The 27738-nt window shown below is 41.7% G+C and overlaps 3 protein-coding genes across 5 annotated transcripts in view; all 3 read left to right on the forward strand.

Annotated features, from left to right (window-relative positions):
* Window positions 1–88: 88 nt before the first annotated feature.
* Window positions 89–5481, forward strand: rab11fip4a (RAB11 family interacting protein 4 (class II) a). The gene is made up of 14 exons (XM_025064466.1): window positions 89–319; window positions 671–759; window positions 975–1138; window positions 1247–1408; window positions 2006–2140; window positions 2288–2323; window positions 2429–2537; window positions 2834–2937; window positions 3096–3236; window positions 3355–3436; window positions 3550–3687; window positions 3789–3935; window positions 4235–4378; window positions 4463–5481. Exons 2-14 carry the CDS (start codon window positions 685–687, stop codon window positions 4577–4579), a joined length of 1554 nt encoding a protein of 517 aa, XP_024920234.1. The 5' UTR covers window positions 89–319; window positions 671–684; the 3' UTR covers window positions 4580–5481.
* Window positions 5482–6252: 771 nt separating this feature from the next.
* LOC103393573 (zinc finger protein 271-like) lies at window positions 6253–18210 on the forward strand. Of its 2 annotated transcripts, none has more exons than XM_025064473.1 (6): window positions 6253–6535; window positions 7919–8187; window positions 8609–8855; window positions 13049–13255; window positions 13580–13786; window positions 15475–18210. In XM_025064473.1, exons 1-6 carry the CDS (start codon window positions 6278–6280, stop codon window positions 15640–15642), a joined length of 1356 nt encoding a protein of 451 aa, XP_024920241.1. In that variant the 5' UTR covers window positions 6253–6277; the 3' UTR covers window positions 15643–18210. The 2 variants fall into 2 exon arrangements, with proteins under 2 accessions (XP_024920241.1, XP_008328795.1); XM_008330573.3 differs by having other exon boundaries at window positions 13607–13786.
* Window positions 18211–24000: 5790 nt separating this feature from the next.
* The window catches only part of igf2bp1 (insulin-like growth factor 2 mRNA binding protein 1), a 49311-nt gene continuing 45573 nt past the window's right edge, over window positions 24001–27738 (forward strand). The window contains exons 1-4 of one of the 2 annotated variants that reach the window (XM_025064451.1): window positions 24001–24081; window positions 24232–24277; window positions 26169–26245; window positions 26773–26875. The gene's annotated coding sequence lies outside the window, so the exon portion shown is untranslated. Of the gene's footprint in view, window positions 24082–24231; window positions 24278–26083; window positions 26246–26772; window positions 26876–27738 lie in introns of those variants that run through there. The other variant, XM_025064452.1, reaches the window with a different exon arrangement.

The following is a 27738-nucleotide window of genomic DNA, read 5'->3' on the forward strand; positions in this document are numbered from 1 at the left end:
GGGTGTGTAATGCAGTAAATACAGGTTTTATTGTAGCGTATTCATAGCATTTTTTCAGATATTTGTGTGTTTATTTTTTGTCTGGCCTAAATTGTGCTAGCTGATCAATTGTTTTCCGCCACCAAAATGGGGAGCGGGGGAGGCATTGGCCTCATTTGATTGTTTTCTTAATATTCATTTTTGTTAATGTCTTTAGTCTCCACTAAAATATAATTTTCTTTCCTTCTGCAGGTGAAGGCGCTGATCAGGCATCTGGATCCTAATGGTGATGGAAAAATCAATTTCAAAGAATTCTGCCATGGAGTGTTTGCTATTAAAGGTAAGAAAAGGAGGAAGAAGAAGAAGAAGAAGAGGAGGAGGAGGAGTTTGACTTCATCTAAACACAGAAACACAACAAAGAGAAACACAAAGTCCAGCTGACTCAGTTTCTCTCCCTTCTCTGCTGCTTGTACTCTGGTACTTCATGTAAATGCTGATGATGTTAAAAATAACTGCTTTACTTTTAAATCACAGCTGTGGGTTTGTAGTGTAATGGACTCCAGGCTGCAGAGACACAACCCTGTCTGGTCTGGTCTACAACAAGCAGCAGTCTGAAAAATAAAATGTTCTCTCCTCTTCCTCCTCCTCTTTCTCCTCTTCTTCTTCTTCTTCTTCTTCTTCTGCGTCTCAGGCTGTGAGGAGATAATGAAGATGACGGTGACTCCTCGCAGCGTGGCGTCCGACCATCCCTCTGTCACTGACAACGGTTACGTCTATCAGGTGAAATCACAGAAACATATTTTAAAAAAGAAGTATTAGGAATTTCAAATAATTAGTTTATAACCAGATTATTCACAGGGAGCTTTAATCATGATTAATAGAGATTATTCAACACTCCTTAAATTGACTTTTTTCTGTATCTCACTGGAACACAAATACATTGACTCAATCAACTGTATATCCATCATTTATTCTATTTTTTTTTTTTTTTATAGAATGGTGAGTCCAGGCTCCGCACCCCTATTATCATGTGCACCCGGCCTTACCCAGAATGCAACACGTGCAGCGAGGGCTGTGGTACAGACGGGGAGTGTGACATGGACAGCAGCAGTGAAAACATCAACTGCTCTGATTCCTTAAACCCCAAAAGAAAAAGCAGGTGAGTCACGTGTTTCCATGGAGATGGCGGTTTTTAACAACCGTCCAGTCAGCGTCTCCGTCCTCTGTCCTTTATTTACTGTGATGTTGTTGTTTGTGTCCGCTGTAGCCACCCTGCTGGTTCAGCATCTGCCTCCGTCATCTCTGGGGAGGAGCAGTTTGAGGACTACGGTGAAGGTGAGGACGTGGAGTTCATTTCCAGCAGCCCTTGTCCTGAAGAGGACAACCAAACAAATGGATTCTCAGACCTGGGATCCTCACTTCCCTGCAGGTCAGCACTTTTCTGTTGGTAACACAGCTGTACAGAAAAAAAACTCCTCCTTTTCTGCTCTGTGTTTCCACCAGCTTTATGGGTTTGGTTTAAGTCTGGGAAAAAGGGTAAAAATTAAGGAAGTCTGGTAATTTTGGCTGACAGAGATTACCTGATATTAGCATAATTATGTAATGCAGTTTCTGTAAGAATCATTTTTGGGTTTTTTCTCCAATAATGAAAACCTGATCATGTAATGGCTGTATTTGGCCAACAATGTGTGACCTAAAAAATGGTTTTGTGTAAGAAATATGAAGTATATACTGTATATGTATATGTGTATGAAGGTGAGAGCCACTAGATGGCAGCATTGCAACTCATTTAATTAATCTATTTTACTCATCAGGAGATTGTATGGACAATGCTGGTGCCAGCAACTCATACAGTGGTTTGTACAGATAAATAAATAAATATTACCAGGCCCTTAATAGTATTGCACTGGGGTGGGGGGGTGTATATCAGTAAATTGGATATCGACAAAATAATTAATATAGGACATTCCCTGGTAAAAAATATAGTTACTTTGCTATTGTAATAAATAGTTCTTTGTCCTTGCAGTGCGGGACAGACTCCTCAGAAGATGCAGCAGCTGTACTACAGTGAGCTGCTGGATATCTACTGTTCTCAGTGCTGTAAGAAAGTCAACCTGCTCAATGACCTGGAGGCTCGACTGCGCAACCTCAAGGCCAACAGGTACAAACACACTCACACACACACAAACCAGAAAACAGCTCACGACCTCAAGGCCAACAGGTACAAACACACACACTCACTCACACCACAGCAGTCCTGTCTACACAGAGTTTTTGACTTTTCTTCTCCTTCTTTTTCTTCTTCCAGCCCAAACAGAAAAATTTCCAGCACTGCATTTGGACGGTGGGTGAATTAAAATTATTTTATTATTATTCTACATGTGCTGTATTTTAAGCTTTGTCTTCATGCGTAATCACAGCGCCCCCTGCTGTCGTCTCCTCCCTACAGTCAGCTGTTCCATGCCAACCACAGTGTGTTTGGCTCCAGTCAGGCCAGCAGCACCGAGGACCTGTTCACAGACAGCATCGACTCCTGTGACCTGGACATCACTGAAAAAGTACAAACACTGACACAAACGCAGCCTGACGACCACAGACACCGAGGCCGAGAGCTGTAGCATAGAGATGTCATATGACGGGGGTTCCCAAAATGTGGGGCAGGTTCACCTAGGTGGTGCATAGGAAGACAAATACATTTAATTATCAATATATTTTTTCTTACATGGGGAAAATTGCACTATTTTTTTTTTGTTCGAAGAGGGAAAAAAAAGGTTTGGGGTCCAATGTCAGAAGTAAATGTGAAAAAAAAAGTTGAATTCAAAAAGTGAATTAAAAACTTTGACATTTTCCTCAGGTCAGTTATTTGGAGAAGAAGGTGACAGAACTGGAAAGTGACAGTCTGGCCAACAATGACCTGAAGTCCAAACTCAAGCAGGAAAACACTCAACTGTTTCACAGGTACATAAACACACACCAAACGCCACCAGGGGTCGCTATAGCAATATTCACCACTGTGATTTAAATTCATACCATGTAAAAATATGTAGGTTTTTGTTATTTTATCCTAATTTAAACATAAAGTACTGGTACCTACTGTCCTGTCATTTCCTGTCCAGGGTCCATGAGCTGGAGGAGCAGATGAGAGACGCCGAGACGAGGGCAGACCAGAGTCTGGAGGATGAGACCAGGAGGCACCGGGAAGTTTACAGCAAGATGAAGAAGGACAAGAACCAGAAGTTTGACATGCTCCATAACAGGTAACACCATCAGTCATCCAGCACGGAGACAATGATGGAGGTGAAATTTAAAATAAAATTTTACTGAACATCAGTCTTTATTTTTTAATTTAATAACAATATTTTTTTTGTATGACAGGGTCCAGCAGTTGGAGGATGAAAATGGGGAGATGAAGTTAAACGTGTGCAGACTCAAGTCTCAGACAGAGAAACTGGACCAGGTGAGGGATGGAGGGGTCAGGGGGTGGGGGGGTAATCACTGATGTCTGATCTTGCAAACTACGAGGTCGAGGATTGTGGCCACTTTTTTTTTTAATCACATGGTTCTGTGCAGGAGAAGCAGAGGATGACTGATAAGCTGGAGGACACCAATATGAGACTGAAGGACGAGATGGACCTCTACAGAACCATCCTGGACAAACTGTGGCACAACCGCCACGAGTTCCAGAAGGAGAAGGAGTCCATGCAGGAGGTACGGAGCTCCCTGCTCACAGAGGAACACCCGGGGGTCAAAGGTCAGTTTAGGTCAGTTCAGGTGTTTGAGACTCACAGGCGTCTCTCCCTGTGGTTCAGCTGATCGACGACCTGCGGAGGGAGGTGGAGTATCTGCAGGTGTACAAGCTGGAGATGGAGAATCCTGGCAAAGGAAAAGGTCTGTCAGAGTTGAACGCCAAGACCAGGGAGAGTGAGATGGAGCTGGAAGTGAAAAGACTGAAACAGGTACACACACACACACACACACGCACAGAGTAAAATCAATGTTTTAGTGCTTTCAGTAATGTAATACTCTGCACATATTTCTCTCTGCTGCTATTTATATGTCAATATACACTATATACTCACACGAACAAACTGTTAAATGCTGTTAGTCCTCATGTCCAGTCGAGCCAGGTTCGTCCTAAACCTGCTGATTTACCGGCAGGTTCTTCTAGATGTTGCGTATTGTATAGAGTCCATCAAACTGAGCATGTTCTCTCTGAAGGGTTTGACAGGAAGTGGGCTGTGTTTGACCTCCACAGGAGAACTACAAGCTGCGAGACCAGAACGACGACCTGAACGCTCAGATCCTCAGTCTGAGTCTGTACGAGGCCAAAAACCTCTTCTCCTGTCAGACCAAGGCCCAGTGTCTGGCTGCTGAGATCGACAACGCCTCCAGAGACGAGGTCGGTCACGTTGACTTTGTTGTTGTTTTTGTTTGTTTTTTGCTGCCATATTTAAACACATTTTTTTTGTCATTTCTTCGTCAGCTGGTGGACGCTTTGAAGGAGCAGGAGGAGATCAACCTGCGTCTGCGTCAGTACATGGACAAAATCATTCTGGCCATCCTGGACCACAACCCTTCTATCCTGGAGATTAAGTGTTAAATGTCCACCTACACACACACACACACACACACACACACACACACACACACACGTGTGTGTTGTACATCTTCACCATCACAGCAGTGATTTGTTTGTGGACAATCTTATTTATGTGTTTCATTGATCTGTGGTGGCGCTGTTGCTGTAAGCGGAGACCCACAGAGCTGATGATGGTGAACTCTGCCACCTGTGACTGACGACTGTACACGAAGGATGATTGTAACACAGATCAGTCAGCGGCAGGATGAAAACACAGACTTCAGTACAGGTTTTTATTTCCATTTGTATATTCGCACAATACCGAGTATCAGACCAACACTGCTTGAGGTTGGGTTTCAATAAATATGTCACGTGAGCTGATCCCAAACCAAAGTGGGAACGTCGGGAAGCAGGAAAAGAACTCACAGCCCATTTTATTTCCTCTCATTTACGGACGATTTCTCAATCCAGTAGGAAACAGATAGGTTGTAGGTTCGATTCCACCCTGCCCCCCTTCCAAGGTTGCATGTGTAACGCATTCTGCCAAATGATTGTGGTGAATATTGCTGTAGCGGCCCCCTAGTGGAGGTGAAGTGAACTTTGTCGGTCCAGGAGGGTCTCGTGGGAACGGTGCCAAAACCCATCCGAGTATTAATCATATATTCGCCACTGTTTGTTGCCAAAGTTGTTCACGTGATGTTGAAGAGTTGTCAACACTTCATCATCAAATGATAACAACAACAATTTTTCCAGTCAATGTTTATAAAAGTGAATACACTGTTAAAACGCCACTTATGAAGAAATGTTCTTTGCACTATTTTGAAATAAGGAGTCAGGGTGTGTGATATTTATTCAGCGTTAAAGTTGCTGAGGGGACGTTATTAAAACAGTTCCCAGAAATGACGACAAACTGTTCTACTGGTTACAACAATGGAGAACGGAGAACTAATGACCTTCATGTTCATAAAAAACGAATGTAAAACATCTTTAAATACGTTGTCATTGGCTGCAGCACTTTGGAACATTAGATTATTGTTGTTAAAACATGTAAATGTTGGTGTCATTATTGCTGCGAGAAAGAACTCATAATCTGTGGAGATATTAAAACGTCCACCTCAACAGTAGCTGCTGATGTTCTGTGTCAGTGTTTCAGCTTATTGTAAAGTCTCCACGAGAGATCGGACACATAACGAACGAACTGCGTGTTGTAGATTATAATAATCACGGTATAGCACACTGAAAGTGTCAAAGCATTTACCTTGGTAATGAGAATAAAACATTACTCTGTGTTTCAACCTGTTTGTCCACTTATGTGTCTTATGTACTGCATGATGAAATACAGCAGTGGTGATGTATTAAATTAACTTTGTCTTGGTTTAATTAATTCACGTTTCTATTCCTTTTACTACAGTTTACATGGTAAAAATGGTTACCTGGATTTTTTGTTTTTGATTTATTAATACCTATTAATACCTAATAAATACCTGGATTTTTTGTTTTTGATTTATTAAATACCTAATAAATGCTGTCATACTCTTGAAGTAAAGTCATGTCCAAACTCAAGCTCTCCTGATGTTAGTGTGTTTACGTTAATAAATATAGTTTATAATGGCGGGATGTTTAAGAATATACACAGAGAGAATGGGGAAAGTCTAGTGTTCAGTAAAAGTTGTTACTCTCCGGTCCGACAGGTGGCAGTAAGGATGTGTCCGCTTCAATATGTCTCCCACCAAAATACTCATTTCGCAGAAGAAGTGTTTTTCTCTTCGGAAGAAGATCCCACAAAGCGGCCCAATTTCTTTACAACCTGAAAAAAACTGTCTAAGAACCTGCAAAGCGACGATGTACGCCAGAACCAACACCGGCAGCACACATGGAGACTTTCCGGATCGGAACGGAGTGAACTATGTGACATCGACAGAGTCCTTCGGTCACTGCTCTCAATTGTTCTGGAAAAAGGATCCAAACGACTCCGGAGTAAGAAAGGCTGCTGCACCACCGCTAGTTAGCGGGAGCAACTCACACACGGCTCACGTCATTTTAATCTCACCGAATAAGGGGTTTAAGGAAAATAAAACACTTCACTAGAGACTCAAGCAACACTCCGGTTTACAGAACCCGCTACAGTTCTTTCATACGCCGCCACCGTCATGTTGTACGGCTCATCATGGCCTAGTTGCTCTTTAGCCTGTTAGCATATGGGGCTAAGTGGCAGGTATGAGCACCATATCAACAATACATTACGTTGTATAAACTTGGTTCTCATTGCACAATAGATGCACTCGTGTAAATGCACAACGCATACGTTCGTTGGCTCGTTTTTATGCAGCAAAACATGCACGGAGCTCATGCTAACAGCATATATCTGGCTGCGTACGGCTAGCTCACAGCAGAGCTGGACACAAACACAGCATCGCTGTTTATACAGCACGGTTTGGTAACATTTGAACCGTAAGCTGCGCAGCGGTGGGATCACCTCCCGCGCCGCCAGAGCGACCGGTCCTGCTTTATTCATGCATGTTTGTGTCCCGGTTCACTCGCGGGGCCTGTTATATTGTTAGCGAACAGCTCAAAGTAAACAGGAGCAGGCTGTCCCACAGGAAACGGCAGCGGAAGACGCCCCGCGGAGGAGTTTGAAAGAGCTCTTTGTGATGCCAGACTGTGCGCTTCATTCATGCCCGCGCTCATCTGTGCAGTGCACACACACGCACAAACCCACGCAGCAGTCTACCTTTTTAACCACTTCTGTGTTTTAAAACGAGCTGCACAACATGCCACGGAAATTCTCTCCACTGTAATTCGTGCTTCAGTTTAAATGTCAGTGTTGAGTCGCCGCGGTCAAAGGAACTTCCCTGGGAACTACTCTGAAGGACAGATGACATTTCTCTAGACTCGTTTAATTTTTCTCTTCCGCTGGAGAAAAAATATTCAGAAAATACACCATTAGACACATTTGCTTTAAATATTAATTTTATCACTCTCACATTAGAAAACTTACCGAGTAAAGTTCTGTTCTTGTTTAATAAGTTGTGTTCTGACTTTTGGCACTTAATTAAATGAACCTCCCCTTTGTAATCTTTAGAATAACTAATGAAAAAGTGCTTGTAGGAATGGTTTGTTATTGTACAAATAGTTTAGATTCTGCCGTTAGGGCTTAATATATGTGTAAATGTTTATACTAAGCACCATTCAGCAAAACAAACATAATTAGTGCGGCTTTTATGTCTGTCCAATAGCTTAACATTTTGTGTTAACAGAAAACGCATGCAAATCGTCAGAGGTGCTAAAATGCTGGCAGCTGTTTCATGAGTCACCTGTTGTTATTTTACCCAGTTTTAAAGTAACCCTCTTCTTCTGCAGCCAAGTTCGACCATAAACTGGTGCGATCAGCTCCCTTCGTCGTCAGCCGCCCTCACCAGCTCCAGTCTTTCCTCAACGTCACTGTCCAGCTCCAGCCTCTCCATGGACTCCCGAGCACCAGGGACCGGCTCGTCTGCGACGACGCACTCGACAGATGACCTGGAGGACTCGGACGAGAGGCCGTACGTCTGTGACCTCTGCACGTGTGCCTACAAGCATGCCAGCTCCCTGCTCAACCACAAGCTCACCCACAGGACAGGAGATTTCAAGTATGTCCCCGAGTCGTAGTTTAACAGTAAACAATACGAAACTGCTCATTTTTTACCAAATGTAGACAACAGTGTCCTATTAAAATCCTGGTACACTTTAAAAAAATACAATCAACAGAGAAGCCGCAGTTTTAGTCATTCTATTTTTTTTTTTACAGGCAAAGACAGAGTAGATTTAATTGTGACTTTTTTTATGAATCAAAACCTGAGATTAAAGTTGCAGCCACCAAGGATTCTGTTAAAAGATTTGTGACTAAATTATCTGTTAATTTAAACCCACAACTTGAGTCAATATTATGTCTTAAAACTTCCTGTGGTGCTGTAAAAATGTGATGCTCAAGGTGTAATATTTGCATTGAAGCAGAGCTTCACTGCTGAGGTCAGCAGGATTCCCCTGAACCTTTTCATTCTTCTCTCTCAGATGTGACTTCTGCAGCAAGCCCTACACTAACTACATGTCCCTGCGAAACCATATGCGAATCCACGGTCAGAAGCGCTACATGTGCGACCTTTGCGGGAAGGCCTTCCGGCTAGCCAGGTACCTCCGTAACCACCAGAGGATCCACGACGACGGGCCCAATCGCTTCGACTGTCCCTCCTGTTGTAAGAGCTACAGGACAATGCTGGAGCTAGCTCAGCATCGCTGCAGCGCGGCTGCGTCCAACCAGGTGAGTGTGTGTGAAAGAGTGCACTGACACCAGAACTGAGGGATAACTGATGGTTTGTGGCAGTGTTGTTGTTGTTGTTTTATTTGTAATGAAAATGCAGTGTTTTCATATTTTCTAAATAAACTTTTATCAGAGGAGATGAGCAGCTCATCCACGACCTCTACCTGCAGCCTTAACCTAATCCTTCCAGAACCAAATAATTATTTTTGTAATAAAAAAGTACTTCTACAGTTCTCATATTGACCTGTACTGTAGAGGAGTAAGACTGAGACCTTCTACATTCTTCTCCTTTGGGATCTGAGAAGGTTCTGTTTTTGTTTTTTTATCCCTTTTCACTTCTGTCCGGTGAAATGTTTGTGTTTATGTTCTCCACATTTGTAAATGATTCAGTTTTTCACAGTGTTGTTGTTGATGAACAGCAGCACACAGTGATATTAAGCTTTGATGGATTTTACGTTCTCATATTCAGAGGTGTGATTCTCTTATTGTCAGGGAAAAGGACAAAAAAACAACTCCGTTTTTTACTTACTTTACTGACCTTCAGTTCTTTTGGGCCCAGTGGAAGTCAAAGTGTTCAGTGCTGTGCTGGAAGTAACTCTTCTGTTTGTTTTTTTTGGTGGAGTAGACTGTGTTTCTTTTGTTTTGTTGTTGCCTAAAGGAGACACAGAGATAGATTTGTTGCCTTTCTTCAGCTGAGACGTCAACGTTTTATGTTGGCAATGATTCTTTCAGCCTCACTGATTCCTGAATTTGAGCTTTTCTTTTCATATGAGAAAAATCCAGATTCCCTGCCTGTGGGCGATGTGTCACAGACGCTGCTGTGATTGTGAATGTTTTTAAACAGGTCAGTCCTGATACTGTTCTTACAGCTGACTCATGTTCTCACCAACTAGTGACTAGTCTCTGAACTACAGGATGTACCGTGGGTTCAACATCGATGATATTTCGTCCTTAGTCTTGTTTCAGCGCAGCAGCTATTGTTTGTTTTGAGTTAGCATGTGCAGCTAATGGAGTTGTGCGTTCTCTGTTTCACGCTGAAGGTTTTTTTTCTCCTTAAATTTTTTTCTTTTACCTTATTTTGTCGGAGATCTGTTCTTTCTCTAAATTTATAGCGATGTCGTCATTCAGTCGTAGACACAGGTTTATGAGCTGCCTGTTAATGTCCCTCAGCCTGTGTCTTCTGGTTCATCTTGTTCTGGGTGTCAACAGTTCCTGCTCCACAGTCTTTGTCCTTGACTGAATTTAATTTCACTTTTGTTGCAGCTCACACTTTCTTTCAGTTTTCTTCTTTTCAACATTTCTACCTTTTCAATGCAGAGTATTTACCTTCATATTTTTCCGTTGTCCTTTTCTGTCACCTCAGCCGTGTCAGTTGGTTGGGTTCATCTTAGCTCGGTCTGTGGTCACAGCTGTAGCTGCTGCTGAACTTTAAAGCATCAAAGACTCCTCTTGTTATTCTGTTACATTAAAAAGGAACTAAAGTGTCCGTCAACTGTAGTTAGAATAACCTGTTACCAGGCACCAACAGAGTCTGGTTAATGTTTTTCTGGTGTTAAATGTTATAATGTGACATGTCCTAGAAATAAGAAAGTCATTTCTCCTTCGTACCATTTTAACCGTGGGGGTTTATTAAGAGGGGTCATCTAAAAACAAGCTGAAAATTCACAACTTTTTAATTTTCATCCTATTGTTGGATAAATATAATATCAATGAAACACTAATCTTTGACCTCAGGTTCTCAAACTGAAGGAAAAAAAAACTTTGCGTTGATGAAGTGACGTTTGTGTGGTGTGAAAACATCTCTTCGTTTTTGGTGAAGTCGACGTCAATATTAAACGTGTGTGTGGAGAGAGGGAGTTCTGTGGAGCTCAGTTACAGTGAGGCAGAATAATCTGACTTCATGTAAATAGAAACTGTTCCAGGGGCCGCGGACGTAGAAGAAACAACTGTCCTCAGGTTGTGTTTGTGTGGACAACGGATCACATGACCACGTCTGAATCACAGAGAAGTGCGTTACATTTATGCACCTGCGGTTACAGGTCCTGGCAGATTACATTAGTCGTGACATCGGTCCGAGGTCAGTCCAGGTCAGGTGTAGTCCAGGTCAAGGGTCAAGGTTAAATGTAGCATACAAATAAAAAAAAAAACAATTCAGTTCATTGTCCTCTCAAGTGTAGTAATCCAATTATGTGTGTTTGTGTCTTATTTGTGTTTGTGTGTGTGCCTGTGTGTGTGTGCGCGCGCTGTGGTTGGGTTCATAAGAACCGCTTCAACTGCCCGTCCTGCTTTAAGAGCTACAGAACCATGCTGGACCTGGCCCAGCACCGCTGCAGCGCCGCGGCCAAAAACCAGGTTGGTGTGAGCATGATGTGTGTGTGGATGTGTGTATCTTGTGCGTGTTGTGTGTGTGTGTGTGGGGCAGTTTAGATGAAGCCACAGGAAGAGTCAGAATCTGCAGTTGTTGTTGTTGTTGTTTTTTGTTTTAAGACTCTGATAATTTTGGAGCAGGTTCCTGTCGTTGTCCTGCTCAGGGCGTGACTGTTCAGTTAATCAATAATAATTCAACAACTAATAATATATTTTTGATAAAAAAGGTTCATCATTTGTATTTCAGTTTTGGTTTCTCTCTGTACTTGGGCCCATCAGCCTTAGTGCTAGTTATTAACTGGTTATTGTGGTTTTACCTAGAGGAAGTGAACCAGGGTTTGTTGCTGTAGTTGGTGTTGAGATGTGAGGTGAAGCCTGCAGTGGTGAAAGGTGACTTTTTTTTTTTAATTTGCACAGAAGTAAAGAACTCATTCTATATCTGGGTGTTAAAAATCTCATGATTTGGTTTCGATTCTTTAGGCCACGATTCGCTATCGAATTGATTCGCTATTGATCGAAATATTTCATTATCGGTTCAGTATTAAGTAGAAATACACAAGTAATTCAAAAGAGCGCCAGATTATTCTTCTGAATATTATTTATTTAGTTTCATGCCCATATAAACAGTCATGGTCTAAGTCAAGCTTTTTTTTGATAAATAAAATATCCTATAAAATAAAGCATCAGCTTATTAATAATGGTACTGAATATGGTGTACAAAAGTAAAAAAAAAAAATTGGGAGCGCATGAACATTGCTGAATTATTATTGAATTGGGGTTGGACGAAGAGTGAGTCTCAGCAGAGTTTGTTGTAGAAAAGAATAAATGATGCTCCAAAGGGAGTCTCAGCAGAGTTTGTTGTAGAAAAATGATGCTCCAAAGTCCGAGACCTCGACCACAGTTCTGCTGTGGACCCGGAATTTGTCACAGAATTCAATGTAAAATTTTCAGATCGTACTCTTCATCTCTGAACTAAATCATCTTCGCAGTCGCTTCTAAATAATTCCTCCAACTATGGATGAAAGTACTCTTCATCTCTGAACTAAATCATCATCGCAGTCGCTTCTATGACAGCTCCGTCTCCTCGTTTGTGGGGCTGTGGTCAGACCCACCGTCAGCATCAGTTCCACTTAGTCCGTTTGTTTCTACTCTGATCCTTTTGCTTTTTTCTTTTTTTTTTGGCTGAACTCTCTTTAATCTCAATCTTTTTCTTTCTGGTCATATTTAATCTTGGTTTCTTTAATGAAGTCTTTGTGGTTTTCTGTGTCATTTCCATCAGAACAGTAGCAGTTGTTCGGTTGTCACAAGTGTATACAGTGCCCTCTTGTGGCCGTAGATGATGTGCGGTATTTTTTATATACAAGCAGCTCAAGTCGAACTACTAGAAAAGAATAACTTCTGGTCTGGATAATACAGTTACGCCAAGTGTTTCTGAGTATTAATCTTAAATTTGAAGTAAAAAGTTCAAGTTCAGAGTAAAACAGTTGGAGAAAAAGACTGAATATCTGTGAACGTCCAGGTTATGGATATGTTTGAAAGTATAGTTATTCTAGAAGGTCCTTTAGTCAAATATGTGAGTGTATTTGTGTGTGTGTATGTTTATTTTGAATCGATCACTTCATCCTGTCACATTGAGAGATTCAAAGACAGTTTGACTGTTTGACAGCCAAGGATCAATGATGGAGGAAAACAGCAGGTCATCACATCCATCCGTCAACATCTCCTCTGTTTGGAATCTGATGTGCTTCAAGAATTACTGTCACTGAGCAACGGCCAATCAGATCTTGAAGTCACCACCGTTTTCTCCTGTCTTTTCTACCGTCCAGTCTGGCAGCCGTCGGTCCAATTTCTCCAGTAACGCCCGTCGTCAGCAGCAGCGACAGCAGCAGCAGAACAACGCTAACTCCATGATGCAACAGCAGCACGGAGGACACGGTCAGCAGGAGGCGCTGCCCTCCCACTGTGTGTCACCCATGTCTCAGGGAGGTCAAGGCAGCAACGTGGGCAGCCAGCAGGTGCCTGACCCCCACCAGGTGAGGAGTGTGGGGAGGGGCTGAAAGTGTGACGTCATTTACCGTCTCAGGAGTTCAGTCAGTAGTCACAGAGAATGGAGAGAGAGATATTTCAATCCACTATCTGTTGCTGTTCAGGAGTGCTGGCTCCCTCTAGTGACACTTCCAGGTTACTGCTTTTGTTTATATCACAGTGGGACGAACACAGACACATAATGATGGGTTTATATTTACAGATAAATCAAGATTTAACCATAGGTGGATCAATATTTATTTATTCAAATGTATATATTTTTAAATATATTTTACAGTGATTAAAGGGAGATACTGAATTAATCTCTTCAGGGTCATTTTGTGTGTGTGTCCCGGCAGGTCCGACCCAGCTCTGTGTCTTCCCAGAGTAGCCAGCAGAGCATGAGGAGCTCCTCCTCCAACAAGCACGTGTCCTCCTCCAGCGCCGCCCCGTCATCCTCCTACTCTCTGCTCCAGCCCCTGGTGCCTGAGGTAAAGGAGATGAGCTCGGGATACACTAGGCTGAGCGTCAACTCCATGGTAGGAGAGAGAACCGCCACACACCCCGCCCTCCACCCTCTGCTGGCTCGCTGCCTTCTCCCTGTCTGCCCTACTAACACCAGGACAGAGGCTCTAACCTTCCCATGAGCAGTGTGTCCACTAGGTCTCTGTCCCTGTGGAGAGCCCTAGTGGACATATTGTGTAATGATCTCTTTCTGATGACTAACTTCTTCAGATTTGGTCTGTTGTCTTTAGTTCTTCCACAGTCACAGTGCAGGGTTTTATTGACCAGAAACAGAAAGCAAAGTACGGCTGCTGAGTGTTCTCTGACCTATCTATATTACTAAAGGTCAAATTAGTGGTATACAGTGACATCTAATGGTTAAATTACAAATTTACACGCTAAACAGTAAGGCCTTGATCTTCATCATGTTCTTGTTTGATGGCCTCTAAAGCACAGGTGTCAAACGTACTCAAATTTGGCCCACGTCTTTGTCCCAGTTTTTAATTTCTGCCCACTGTGATATTGAGTTTGACACCCTTGCTCTAGTGGATCCACAGAGGTACTGCAGGACGGTAGGGTTTTTTTTTTCAGTTTTACTCCCTGTTTTAGGGTCTAGAGAACCTTGACGTTAGCCCGACTCCAGGAAAACTAGTTTAGAGCAGACGAAGGTGCAGACGAAGGTGCAGTCTCCGTGACGACTGTTGGCAGAAACAAAGACAACAGACTCTAGTCTTGGTTTGGTCTCTTGTCTCTTGATGGACTCTGGCGGGAGGACGCTGTCTGACTCTACTAACCAGGACCCTGCTGTAGTGCTGTCTGTAGACCTGGCTTTACGTCTCTCTGTCACTGACCGTCCCCTCAGCTGCTGTGGAACATCTCTGTGTCCACTCTGAAACCTGAGCTTCTCCGTTTCATCCTGACGCTGTTTGTCAACAGTCTTTGTTTTTACACGTTCACTCAATACGTGTTGATCGATGATGTCACCGTGAAGTGTGTGTGTGTGTGTTTCAATATTCATGATTGATGTGTGACTCACCTGATCCCATTCTTATCGCACTGAGAATTATATTTACATATATCCATACATATATGTAAATATATATAGACATGCACACATACATACATATATGTACAGTATATGTGTGTATATATGTATATTTATGTGTATATATTATATATCTGTTGAAAAGCAAACACATTAGAGTCAGAATATTTACAGTAAATAAACAAACACATATACAGACAGATAAGATGCAAATAATCTAAAAATATAAGACCAACATTTTAGACAAAGTGACAAAATTACTGTCAGAGAAACAATTCAAATTCAAATCACATCTTCAACCGTTTTATTAATGAATTTCCATTATTGACGTTGAAGGTAAATTTATGGATCAGACATAAACTGACCCATAAACAGATACTTTATTAGAAACACTTGTCATGACCATCAATCATGATGATGATGATGATGATGAGTTCATGTTCAGATTTTTGTTTTGTCTCCACTTCACTGTTTATTTTCTGAACATTTTTTAAACTAAAACTTTTTTTTTTCATTTATAACTTTTATAAATGTAACCTCTTTATAAACGTTCATCGCGGCTTCTTTCATGTCACTTCCTGTAATGACCGGCTCCTCTGACTCTCTCTTTTTTCTCTCTCTCCCCTGTTTCCTCCCCCCGCCTCCCCCACACCCTCACACCCACCTCCTCCCCAACAGCCGAAGCATCAGGAAGCTTTCTCTCTGGCCCCCCAGCGGCCCCTCACCACCATCAACCCCATCGGCCACGCCCTGCATCCCAACGGCGCGCCCACGCTCAAGCCCTCCCCCGTGCCACGCACCATCCAGACCATGCCGTGGGAGCAGCGCTCGCTCTACAATCAATGAGACCCCCGGCCCCTCCCACCTCACACCAACCCAGCCCTTAACGTCACATCCGCCGCCAACGCCACGCCCTCGTCATGGTCGCCTCTCCTTTGGGATGTGTGGAGGAGGGAGGACTCCGCCCCTCGCCCCGGCCCCTCCTCCTGGGACCGTTGAGTTTGGGATCAGGGGGCAGAGAACTGTTGAACTAGTTGACATTGATTACTGAGTAGTTAGGTTAAAATGTGTTGCCTTCACCTTATGTATGACCTCGGCCTTGTACTGGATATAAGTTAAACTCCGCCCCCACCCTGCCCCCCCCTCCCCTCCCTCCCCCCACTCTAGTGATGAGAATATCTATCTGTCCCATTATTAATGCCCTCCCCTTTTGCCCCATGTTAAATTACACATTCGTCCCAGGGAGTCTGAACGCTCTGACGGGGTCAAAGTTCACTTTTTGAAGAAGTCCAAACAATTTCTTTTTTTAGATGAAAAGGTTCCTGGAAAGTCCAATAGAAAATGTGTGTGTGTGTATGTGTGAGTGTATGTGTGAGTGTGGGGGGGGGTGGAATTTTTTTTTTTTTTTTGTAATAATATTTTTTTATATTTGACACCACGTCCCCACATGAAGCTGCAGGTTGGACATCTGTGTATGTGGTGCAGTGAGAGACGTCTCCATCGGTCCACCACGTCTTTTCATCTTGTATTTAACCTTTTGACCCCTGGAGCTGCGGCGAGACCACGACACAGACACGGACACGTGTGACCAGCATCAGATTGAAGAGATGGAGGGAAGGAAGGAAAAAAAAAATAAAGACAGGTTCAGGATGGGGGCGAGGGGGGGCGTCTCTGTGCTGCTGAGACGGGACGGGTCTTCATCGTAGCAGCCGCGGACACGGACACACGGCGGGTGCGACCACCTCCTCCTGACGACGCTCACTTCTCCTGAAACGTGCTCACGACCGGAGGCACGTTGTTACTGTAGTTTCACTGACCTGTCGTTGGCTGGGAATCGAACCTTCACCTCTCTGTCTCTTTGGTTTTTTTTTTTGTTTTTAAAAAAATTTTTTTTTTTGTTCCAAACTCACAGTTTACACACCTTTGACTTTGACGGCACTCGGAAAAGAGTGCTGCACAACTGTTACTGTCACTGTGTCTCCCTCTTCTCTCCCTCTCCTGTCCACCAGGTGGACGTCAGACCCCGGTCACCACTCACACGATCACAGCAGCAGACACTGGTGCCTGGAGTGTGGATGTTACACTGCTGTACATGGATGCTGCACAGTATGTGTGTGTATGGACGTACGTATGTGTGTGTGTGTGTGTGTGTGTGTGTGTGTGTTGAGCTCAGTTCCTGGTCCACTTCACTAACAGAGAAAAAAAACATGTCACTGATCCAGGAACAGTTTAAGTCCCTGTTCAGACCTGGTGTTAACGATGGTCTGGTCCCGTGAAGACAGTGTTAACGAGGCTACGTTCACACTGCAGGTCAAAGGTCGTTTGTTATGGCGTAAATCACACTGTGATTGAACAACAAATTATACACGTGTGCTGATGTGTAATAATTAATAATGATAATTAATAATTAACATTGGGGAACTTTATGGTAACCACAGGCTGCCACAGGAGGCGCCACTAGGGACATGTTCCTAGCATCTACATATATGTTAAAGTGCTGTAATGTGAACGCAAAAAAAAGAAAAAAATCCTGTTGAGCGACTAGACCTGCGGAGTGAACGTAGCCTCTGTTCTTCAACCGTGTCCCGGCTCCATCTGCTGGGCCCAGATGGAGGTTCATCCACCTGGTTTCCATCTCTGATGTCCTGTCAGATTTTAGGAGCAGAGTTTATTTTGTTTTGTTTTTTATTTTGTTTTTTTACAAAGAAAACGCTGATCCTGAACCTGTGGCTGCAGCGATGGAGTGACGACTCCGGCCACCAGGGGTCACTAGTTGGTGGGGACCAGGGTAAAATGACCTCTTGGACTCAGAAGTATCAGCACAAACTCCTGTGGTCAGCCGAGGCCTGATCCACACACGAAGGGGTTTTTTTTTTCCTGTATTATTGCCTCACAGCCAACACTACAGATCCTGACATATCCCAGAATGCACTGGGAGCTGAACCCGATTCTGCTAATTACCACGTGTTTATTGCATCAACAGGAGCAGGTCAGACATGTTTCAGAAACAAACTGCCGCTGAGACCAGCATCGAACAGACTCAAAGTCAAACCGTTACAGAGTTTAACCGTTACAGCAGGACAGAAACGTGTCCTTAAAAATATATCCTAATTTGTGAATTAAAGAAAAAGAAAAAAAACAACACCAGGTGTGAACGGGGTGTCAGTCGGAGTGACAGTCAGAACCAGGCCTCACTAGTGTTAACGCCTCATTGTCGGTAGATGTCGTTAGATCGTCCTGCTAACACGGCGCTCACTGAAATACCCACAATTCTACTGACGTATTTTTTTTTCTTCTTTTTTAAAAAAGTTGTTTCTATTTTTAATCCTTGTTTTCGTCGTTGCTTTCTCTCCTTGTAAAGTGTCTTTGAGTATTTAGAAAAGTGCTATACAAATAAAAAATGTTTTATCATGAGCTCCTTCACTGCTGCTTGTCCTCGGATCACCGAGACGCTGAAGCCGAACCTCGAGCCGGAGCCGCGGACGGATGTTTGTGTTCGACAGGGGGAGCTGCAACAGCGCTGCCGAAGAAAGGTTCTTTGGTAAGTTAAAAAAAAACACAGAAAACTTCTTCTTCACTCTCTGCTGGTGTGTTCTGGGACTGGGTTTCTTTCCGTTTGTTTGTTATTAAGAATGAAAAAAGCAACAAAGTTCCAGCACATCGTCAAGTTTAACATTTTCTCAAACACATTTGAACCAAAAAAGAAATTAGGCATTTAATGAATTTGCTCGAAGGACAGAGATAATGATGTTCATCAATTTAAATAAATGATCATTTTAGTTGGATGTTATATAAATATAAGTACATCGGTCACGTGATAACACTGATTTTCATGTCCGTAATCTGAAATATTACACAAATGTAAGTATTGCATAAGTTTTAGTGGAACATTTGGTGCTTCAACTTCAAACACTGACGGAGAACGTTTTTCAATAATAATAATAATAAACTCTCCAGACGGTAAACAAGTTACTGACAGCTAAACCAGTTAATTAATCATTAAAAAAAATCAGCCTCATAAAGAAACGTTTTTCTCAGTAATTATATTTATACCATTCCTGGCCACTTGGTGGTGCCAGATTCCCTTGAATCGCACTACATAGGATAAGGCGAAACTTTTTATGACATTTTGTTTGTTTGTTTTATAATAAAAGCGTATCAGTAGATAAACAATAATTAAAGAAGGTGGACATTTGCCAACAGACATCTTTATCTAAAGGTTATTGGGAAATAAATCAATAAACGTTTGTGCACAACTGAAACATATTTTTTCCCCATATCCATTTAGGGAATTATGTATCATTTTAAGAAAGAAAGTCCATAGAAATGTTACGACTATGTTGTGGTGATTATTTTCACACTGATAAATAACAAATTTACTGTGTGTTCATTTCTGTTCTGCCCAACATTAGGGGAGATTCGTGATCACACACTGACACAACCGTCCTCACAAGGTTGAGATATGAAGGCTGAGTGAGAATTGAACCCTGAACCTCATAGATGACCGGCAAGACTCAAACCACCGCTGCACCACAGCCCCAGGATATCATGGAAACACAATAGAAAACAGAGGTAAGACAAGGTAAACAGTGTTTTATAGACAATATTTTTTCCATCTTTTTAATTTTCATGTGGACAAAACGTAAACAAACCGATCATATTCGATTATTCCTATAATCAGACACGTGTTTATTTTTCTTTTTTGTCATTTAAACCCGTTTATTCTCAATTAGTTTGTTTTTTTCCCCGTGATAATGTCGGGTTTTCCGTCTGCAGCTCGTGTTCTCACCGTCTTCATCCGATGATAAACTCATCAACATGGTTTTATTCTCGGAGACAGAAGTCAGTTTTCATTAGAACCTCCGTGATCTCGTTCACTTCTGACCGAAGACCAAAGAGGAACCGGTAAGATCAAACTAAAACACCTCTTCAGCGCCACCTTGTTGAGCTGACAGAAACTTTTCCTGATAACAGTTCACACATCAGACAAAAATTCAATTCATTAACATTCAGACATCGATTCACGATTTAATTGATCTTTATCTCTGGGTCAGTTGTTTTGTTTGTTTGTTTTTACCTTTTCGTCATAAACCAACAGTGTTAGGGAACAGTCTTTAAATTACTAGAATGTGGAACAGTTACTGCAGTCCTACTTAACTTAGTCATTATTAACTAAAAACTTTATTTTAAAAATAAGCGTGTGTGAGTGAAAAAACGTTTGAAACTACAGTTTACAGCTGTGATGAAGGAACATTATTATTATTATTGTTATTATTATCGTATTGTTGCCGTTATTTTAGATATTAACGTTGTTGTTGTTGTTGTCAACGCCTCCGTGTCCGTGTTTTCTACGTGTCACGCCCCTCTTCCGTCTTTAATCCCTCTTTCAATTAAAAGTCTATCGATCATCAAATGTCTCGTGAACGCGCATCATAATTCAAGTTTCCCACCACAGACCGGTCCGGTCCACTCGCCTCTGCCGGGACAGATTAGACACTTTTAGAGACTTCCCCCGCGCAGGATTTTTGCGCGTGTCACCGGGAATTAATATCCACTCGCGGAGCGTGACCGCGTCTGATCTCTGCGGACGCCGGTGTCCGCGGTAAAATCGTTCGCCATTTCGTTGCGGCCGCGCGAGCTCGTGCTGAGGAGCCAGAAGGCCGCGAGGGAGGAGGCCCCGGTGTCATACACTGAATACACGCACACACTCACATGCACACGCACACTGTCACACACGGCGGGGTTTCCCTCACAGCCAATCAGGCGCAGCCTCCAGAGGTTAATAAATAAAAGCTGTGTCTACGTCACCAGGAAATGGCGTTTTGATTTACGTACAAACAAAACCCCCAGCGTTTTTATGTTTACCTTTTTTTCAACGCGACGTATCGGTAAGTGATGACGTAACACACATTAGTTGGTTTAATTAGTGTGTCGTTTATTTTATTGAAACGTATTATTGATAACCGACATTTGACACTTTCGTCACAAACTAAACTCGAGCCTCAGGACGCGAGAGAAATGTTTTAAAGGTCGTTTATCATTAGAAAAAATTTAGAAAATGTTAAAAAACATTTAAAGAATTGTTTTTTAAACAAATAATTGAATTTCAGGCCTCCTTACTGAAGGCCTCGCTGCCGTCCGCTACAGACCTATGGTGCAGTACTCAATTTGACCACATGGCGGCGGTAGTGGACCAGATTGGAACGGGAGGAAGCGCAGCCGTGGTTATAATTAACAGACTTAGAGTTGGAGGAGGAGACTTTGAGCTGTTTACTGACATTTCTTTATCGTTCCACTAGTTTGGTTTGGTTTTTTCCCTCCTTGTTGTAACATTCAGCCTTAGTTTATTATCTTTGGAAACTGAAAGGTTTTCAGGTTTTTGGCCAATGTTTGCGCCTCGTTCCTGAGTCAGAAACAAACTCACACGAACCTGAATTGATTGATTTGGACCGGCGGGAAAAAAGAAGGAGAACCGGAAAGGAGGTCTTTGATTTGAGCTGAACTGGTGCAGATGTGACGCGTTCGTGAATATTTGATCAAATCACGTCAGGTTTTCAGAGTTCTTTAACATTGAACACATCATGTGCTCGTGTTTTTTTCACTCCCCCCCCGCCCCCCCACACACACACACTCTGATCTCCATTTTGTGAGCTTTGTCCCAGCAGCAGCAGCAGACATTAAAGTGTCCACTGGGATCATTGATTTAAATGAAGTTTTATTTACAGCCTTGTTGACATGAATTTCCAACTTAATAAACAGTTCCACTCTTCAGTGTTTTTATTGTATTTTCCTCCTGTTTAAAATTATTTTTTTTATATTGAGTTTAAACTAATAATTTCAATTATTTGCAATAGAGTTGCGTCCACAGACCGTTACCATGGTGATGTTCACTGTTCACATCAGTTTTCATGATAATGTCGCTTCAACAGTCACCTCACGTTTGTCTCTCTGCAGTTTCATTCCTGATGAAAACATGTTGCTGCTGGAAGCACATCCTGTCAGCGTGACATCAGCACAGGAAATGACGCCTTCAGGCCGTAAGGTAAAAAAAAACACTGTTTTACAGCAGAGAGTCAGAAACTCTGTTCTTCATTTAGTAATTATTAGTTTCTTATTAGTTCCTCTGATTTTTTTACCAGCAACTTTTACACATTTCTAAATAATATGAATACATTTAACGTATTTTTTCATTAACTTCCAAAAGTTTCTTGCTTTGTTGATGCATTTGCTGTTTTGTTTTTAAATATATGTATATATAATTTAACAGTAGAAAAAAATCAGAAATTGTTTTCAGGACGATTGTAAAATATTTTGCCAGTCAAAAAAATGTAGATTTTTTTTAATTCAGTTTTTGAGTTCCTTCGATCCAATAGAAACTAATGATTTGAAGTCATTTCATTAACAAAGTCCTCACCTTTAATTTGGAAAAATATACCTTCACCGTGTACTCTTCAACAGCAGCAGCTTCACACACTGAAGTTCAACACCGGTGTCAGGACGTAAGAAGGTTTAAAGTTCAGGAAACAGTTTGGTTTTATCTGATGAGGTCAGTGTTTCTGCTTCAACTCACGAGGCCCAGATTTCACTTCTCGATTTGGACAAACGGCGTTCTCACAACAGGGTCAGAAAAAACAAAGATGAGAGGAGAATCATTAGAACAGAGGAATGGATCATAGAACAGAACAGAACAGGGAGGACTTCATATAGGAACATTTCACAACATGTGGGTTGAGTCATTTCCCATAATGCACATTCAAAACCATGTCGTAGGTCAGAGAAAATATTCAAACGTGTAGGAAAAAAGAATGGAATCTTTCAAATTTGACAAGTTTAACAACAGAGATTGAAGGAAATCTGCTGCCGCTTCACATTCACGCGTCAATATAGTACTCTGTATGTGGGTGTATGTGGTGTACAGTATGTACTTTGTACTTTTAACAACCTGCTGTCTGGCAATGTGCACTTTAATCTCCAGCTGCTATATGTAATGTTGGCATTGACGAAGGGCAAGGAGAGTAAGAGGAAAATAAGAGGGAGGAGAGGTACTTCCTTTAACCCTTCATTCTTCATTCACTTCTTTCAGAGGTCAAGGTCAGAAGGTCAGACACAGCTGCAGGTATCACAAAATAAAAACATGAGAAGAGCCGACGGAGAAGTCACATGATCAAACAATCGTTTTCATGACAGTGTCTGGTACACCTCCGTGTTTTTACTATCAGACAGACTACAGACAGACCACGACAACGACGACGGATTTCACCGCTCTGTGAAGTCACAAAACACGTGATCATCAGACTCAGCAGCTCCAGTCGTCCTCTCACCCAGACCGGCCGCCGTCTACGTCAGTGGTGCAGAACCGCTGGATCCTCATGGAGTCATGAAAGGGTTAACAGCTAGGTTCAACACAGCACTAAACTAACTGCAGCACATTACCTAAACATCATCTGTAACAACACTAGGGGGAGACAGTCGGTGAGACCAGATAAGATTACACACATGAACATCATAATGAAGTTGAAGTAACAAAGTTTAAAAAAAAAATATTATTATTGATTTAAAGGAACCACATTGAGTTATTTCTCTGTCTACTCTTTAGGGGGCGCTAAATCTAACCGACAAACACCATCTTCAGAGGACTTCCTTCATAGTCTTTGCCACGTTGAGCAGTGTGCAGTGTTTCTGCTGCACTTCTGTACAGTTTAAAGGTGAAAATGCTGTTTTCTTCTTCTCTGATTCAAATGAATTGATCTCATAAATGAAATGTTGTAGAAACTCTCCACATACTGTCCTCCCCAGAGCTGTTTACATTTGGGTTGTTTACACCGGGTCGTGGAGGCAGCCTACGTTTGACTTTTTTGTGTCACCAGTACAACCGTAAAGACACAAAGTCACCAAACAACAATCTTTACATTCCATACATGAAGGTGAGTTTGACTGTACTGACAGCAGGAACTCACGATGAAGCTTTCATCACAACCCTCACCCTGAATCCAAGAATACAAAAATAGAAGACTGGCCAATGACGTTTATCTACTCCAAACACTTTTGAGGTCCGATGAGACCTGGAGGTGGACTCCAATGAGACCTGGAGGTGGACTCCAGTGAGACCTGGAGGTGTGAGACCTGGAGGTGGACGTGAGACCTGGAGGTGGACTCCAGTGAGACCTGGAGGTGGACTCCAGTGAGACCTGGAGGTGGACTCCAGTGAGACCTGGAGGTGGACTCCAATGATGATGGGATGTTTTTTTGGTCTTTCCTTCATCTTCTTCTTCAACACCAGTTCAGGTAGCGAAAATAAATGTGAGTTTACTAAAATATTATAAATAGGTTTTACCATAATGTCATACAAATACTGCCACCATCTGGGAGTTTGAGTTAGTGCGTGTTCATCTGCCAACCTCTCTTTGTATTTTCTCATTTTCTTTGTTTCTGCAGGTGGTCGAGGTGATTCTCGGTGGACATTGTCAAATGGATCCAGACGGTGAGAATCAGGCAACGCAACGTGAACTTTTTTCTTTACTAAAAAGACAAAAATAGAACAAAGAGCTCACAGTCAGGATTCGGAGAATTTAATAATGTCTAAAACGATTTTAAAAATAAGATTAAGCTGTGTAGTTTCTAAAGTGTATGGTTTTATTTACAGCTCCACAGACCAGTCTAGTAGTAGTAGTAGTAGTAGTCATAGTTGTAGTAGTAGTTGTAGTAGTAGTCGTAGTAGTAGTCGTCGTAGTAGTAGCTAGTCTGGTAGCTAGTTTTGGAAGCTAACTGTATTATTTACTTCTCTAAATGGTTTAAGTTAAGTATTTAAATTTGTATTGAACAGTATTGTTGCAGGAGTCGACTTACAGTAATGTATGCACCACAGCTGTGTTTATAGCACCCCCTCAGGGGGAGGAGTGAGGGCCACATGCTGTTTATTTACAAACACTAACCAAAATTCCCTGCATGCTCTACAACAAAATGCTCACTGTTGTCAGCACAGACCCAAACTTTCATCAGGCTCATATTTCATGTTGTTAGTGTAAGAAAAACATTACACCTGACACGACGTGGAGACTAAAAATCGGAAATGAAATCCATTAAATAATCACAATAACTTATCACAACTTTTTTTCAGTAACTATTTTACAGAAATACAATATTTACAGCTATAATAGAACATAATAAATAAAACGTTTTTTTCCATGATGAGTTTACTTATGTTAGTTTAGAGAAACCTATTTTAATAAAGAAACGATCCCAGTAATGAAATTATTATATATATCTTAAAAAAACAAACGTTTTAGCAAAGTTGTCGTAGCTTTTCGTTTTACCAGGCTGTTTTAATAGCTGAAAACTTACATAAAACATAAGAACTAATGATTTGAAGTAACATTTATGAGTAAACAGTAACAACACAGACTTTTGCAGTCACTTTTTTGTTGCATTAAAGGTAAAGGATTGAGTTAGTAATGAATTCTGATATTTTCTACATTTCCCTGTGTGCTTAATAACTTTAGAGGATTTACAGGTTTAAGTTAGTCTCACAATAATTATGGACAAAGAAAACTATGGTGATATTTCAAATGATCCTAAATCTGTTCAGCAGTAGATGATTTTTGATACCTGATGAAATAATTTACAACAACTAAAGGGAGGGTGGAAGGGGATTTAAAAAGGAAAAGTTGAAAATCAGCTCTTACATTTCCTGAGGCAGTTTTTCTTCTTCTGAACTGCCACCCACTTCACCCTGTTTTTCTGCAGCCTTTGACCTGTGCTCACCCACCCCTCCCCCAGTGCTCTGTTTCTCTCTCCCTCTTTCTCTCTCTCTCTCACACACAAGCACAAACTTTAACAGATACATTTGATAGCACCGTTAAAGAGCAGAAGTAGAAAGAAAAACAGGTAGAAACTAACTATCCTGCTTTTTTTTTCAACCTCTCTTGGACTTTTAGAGTTCCTGGTGTTTCTTTAACCTGATATTATTGATAAATGTTTGGTGTTTTGTTTTTGTATGTAATTCATGAAGAACATTTATTTGAAGTCTTATCAGCTGACTTCATGTTAAATATTTTGTAAGAGTCTTTTATTATCAGTATAATATATATAATTATATTTTAAAATGTTGGAAGTATCCAAAGAATAAATAAAGCTAATGTTAGTAAAGGTGTTGATAATTGACAATACATAGATTAATGTATGGTTTCGTTGCAGTTTAAGAACACATAAAGCAGTCATTTATTTTAAGAAGTTTTCATTCCCGAGCTAAAACTTCATCTGTTTACATATACTTACATATTCAAGATGACACGCTTTACTCTTATTCAAAAGCCTTAAAATAACTGCTGCTTCTTATGTGGTTGTTTGACCCCTGGCCTGTGACTCCACATCAGCACCTCCCATGTGACCAGCCTGTGTGTTTGAGCATCAGACCATCTCTGGACAAAGGTCAAAACAAAATGAAAGAATTGTAAGTATAACTAGAACTGGTAAACTGTAGGAAGAAAGGCTACTGTAAAATCTCAAGAACTTTACATAAAATATCTGTCGTTAAAAACGATTCCTTTTTAATCACAGCGTGTTAATTTTAGTGACCACCATTCAGGCTGATTAATCCAACACAGAGAATGCTAATGCTTAAATGTGCCATGTCTGGCTGTGGCACATGAATTTGAAGTTAATATAAGATGAGAATGTGACACTCCATCTCATTAATTATCCCATAATGAAGTCTGTAATATAAAATCCATTCAAGACTGGGGTTGTAATAAAATTAAAATAATTTATTCAGAGCTTGAAACCTTCTGTAAAGAAAGAGCCCAGCTGTACATTACAGACCAACTGACAGGCTGAAAAACGATTGCTGGTTAAAACTTTGGAATTAGAGATTTTTGTTTTAATGTTATGTAGACATGGGGACACAGAGACTTGATTTATTCAAAAATTTCATAACTAACTGTAACGTTTTTATTTCACAACACCCTCATTTATCCGCAGTAATTGTGGCGAATCAACAGTTGAACTACTGTGGAAGGAAACTGTCAAGCGTTGGATCCATTTTGTGACAGAAGCCATTTCCTAACACACACGTCGCCCGCGGGTACGTACAGTTCAATTTATGCTTCAAATATCATTTACGGCACTCATTGAGTGTACGATAAGTTAAAAACAAATCTGTGTAATATATATAACCAAACAAGAAAGGGTTACATAAGCACACGCGCAGCCCCACTCGATGAGCGAGTATGCTGCAGTCAGGCCTGTGTGCCGCTCCCAGCCTCCATTTTGAAGAGCCTGTGTGCGGACTGTAGACCCGCAACTGCGGAACTGCGCTGACTGAGCGGAGAAAAAAACTGCCGCAACACAGAGACGGAAACCCAGAGGCCTCCCCGTCTGTTGTTGAGTTTCAACACGCTGCTGGCGCCTGATGAAGTCGTGACCTCTGTGTGAGTCGGTCGTACCAACAGAATGTGGGAGAAGCTGAGGGTCCGTGTACAGCTGACATGGAAATGAATACGTAGCATTTACAAGTGGAAGGTACCTGGCGCCATCTTTGTTTTAGTTTAATGATACCCTGGGCATAGCGGACACCGATCAGAGCTAATGGACTGGTTAAGGTCATAGAATAACGTCCACAAGGTTTCCCTATGAACTGGACCCTTATGCACCTTCGTCAGATTATATAAAAATTACCGTTCGGCTTTTTATATTTCAACGTAACGACAGCCAGTGGCGAATACAGCACTTTTAGGGCCCGAAGTGAACACAGGAAAGCCCCCCCCCTCATCTACTCCTCTAACACCGAGATGAAACAACCAAAACAGATACTATAAACTTGGTATTAAATAAAATAATCTGTCCATGATAGTATTACCTAGCTTTTTACAGAACAAGGGTTGTTTTAATATGTAAACATATCAATAACTCACAATGCGTTCTATTTTGTTGTGTTGGTGTTTACTT

The sequence above is a fragment of the Cynoglossus semilaevis genome, chromosome 17 (genome assembly GCF_000523025.1).
Source record: "Cynoglossus semilaevis isolate Cse_v1.0 chromosome 17, Cse_v1.0, whole genome shotgun sequence".
Classification (NCBI taxonomy): domain Eukaryota; kingdom Metazoa; phylum Chordata; class Actinopteri; order Pleuronectiformes; family Cynoglossidae; genus Cynoglossus; species Cynoglossus semilaevis.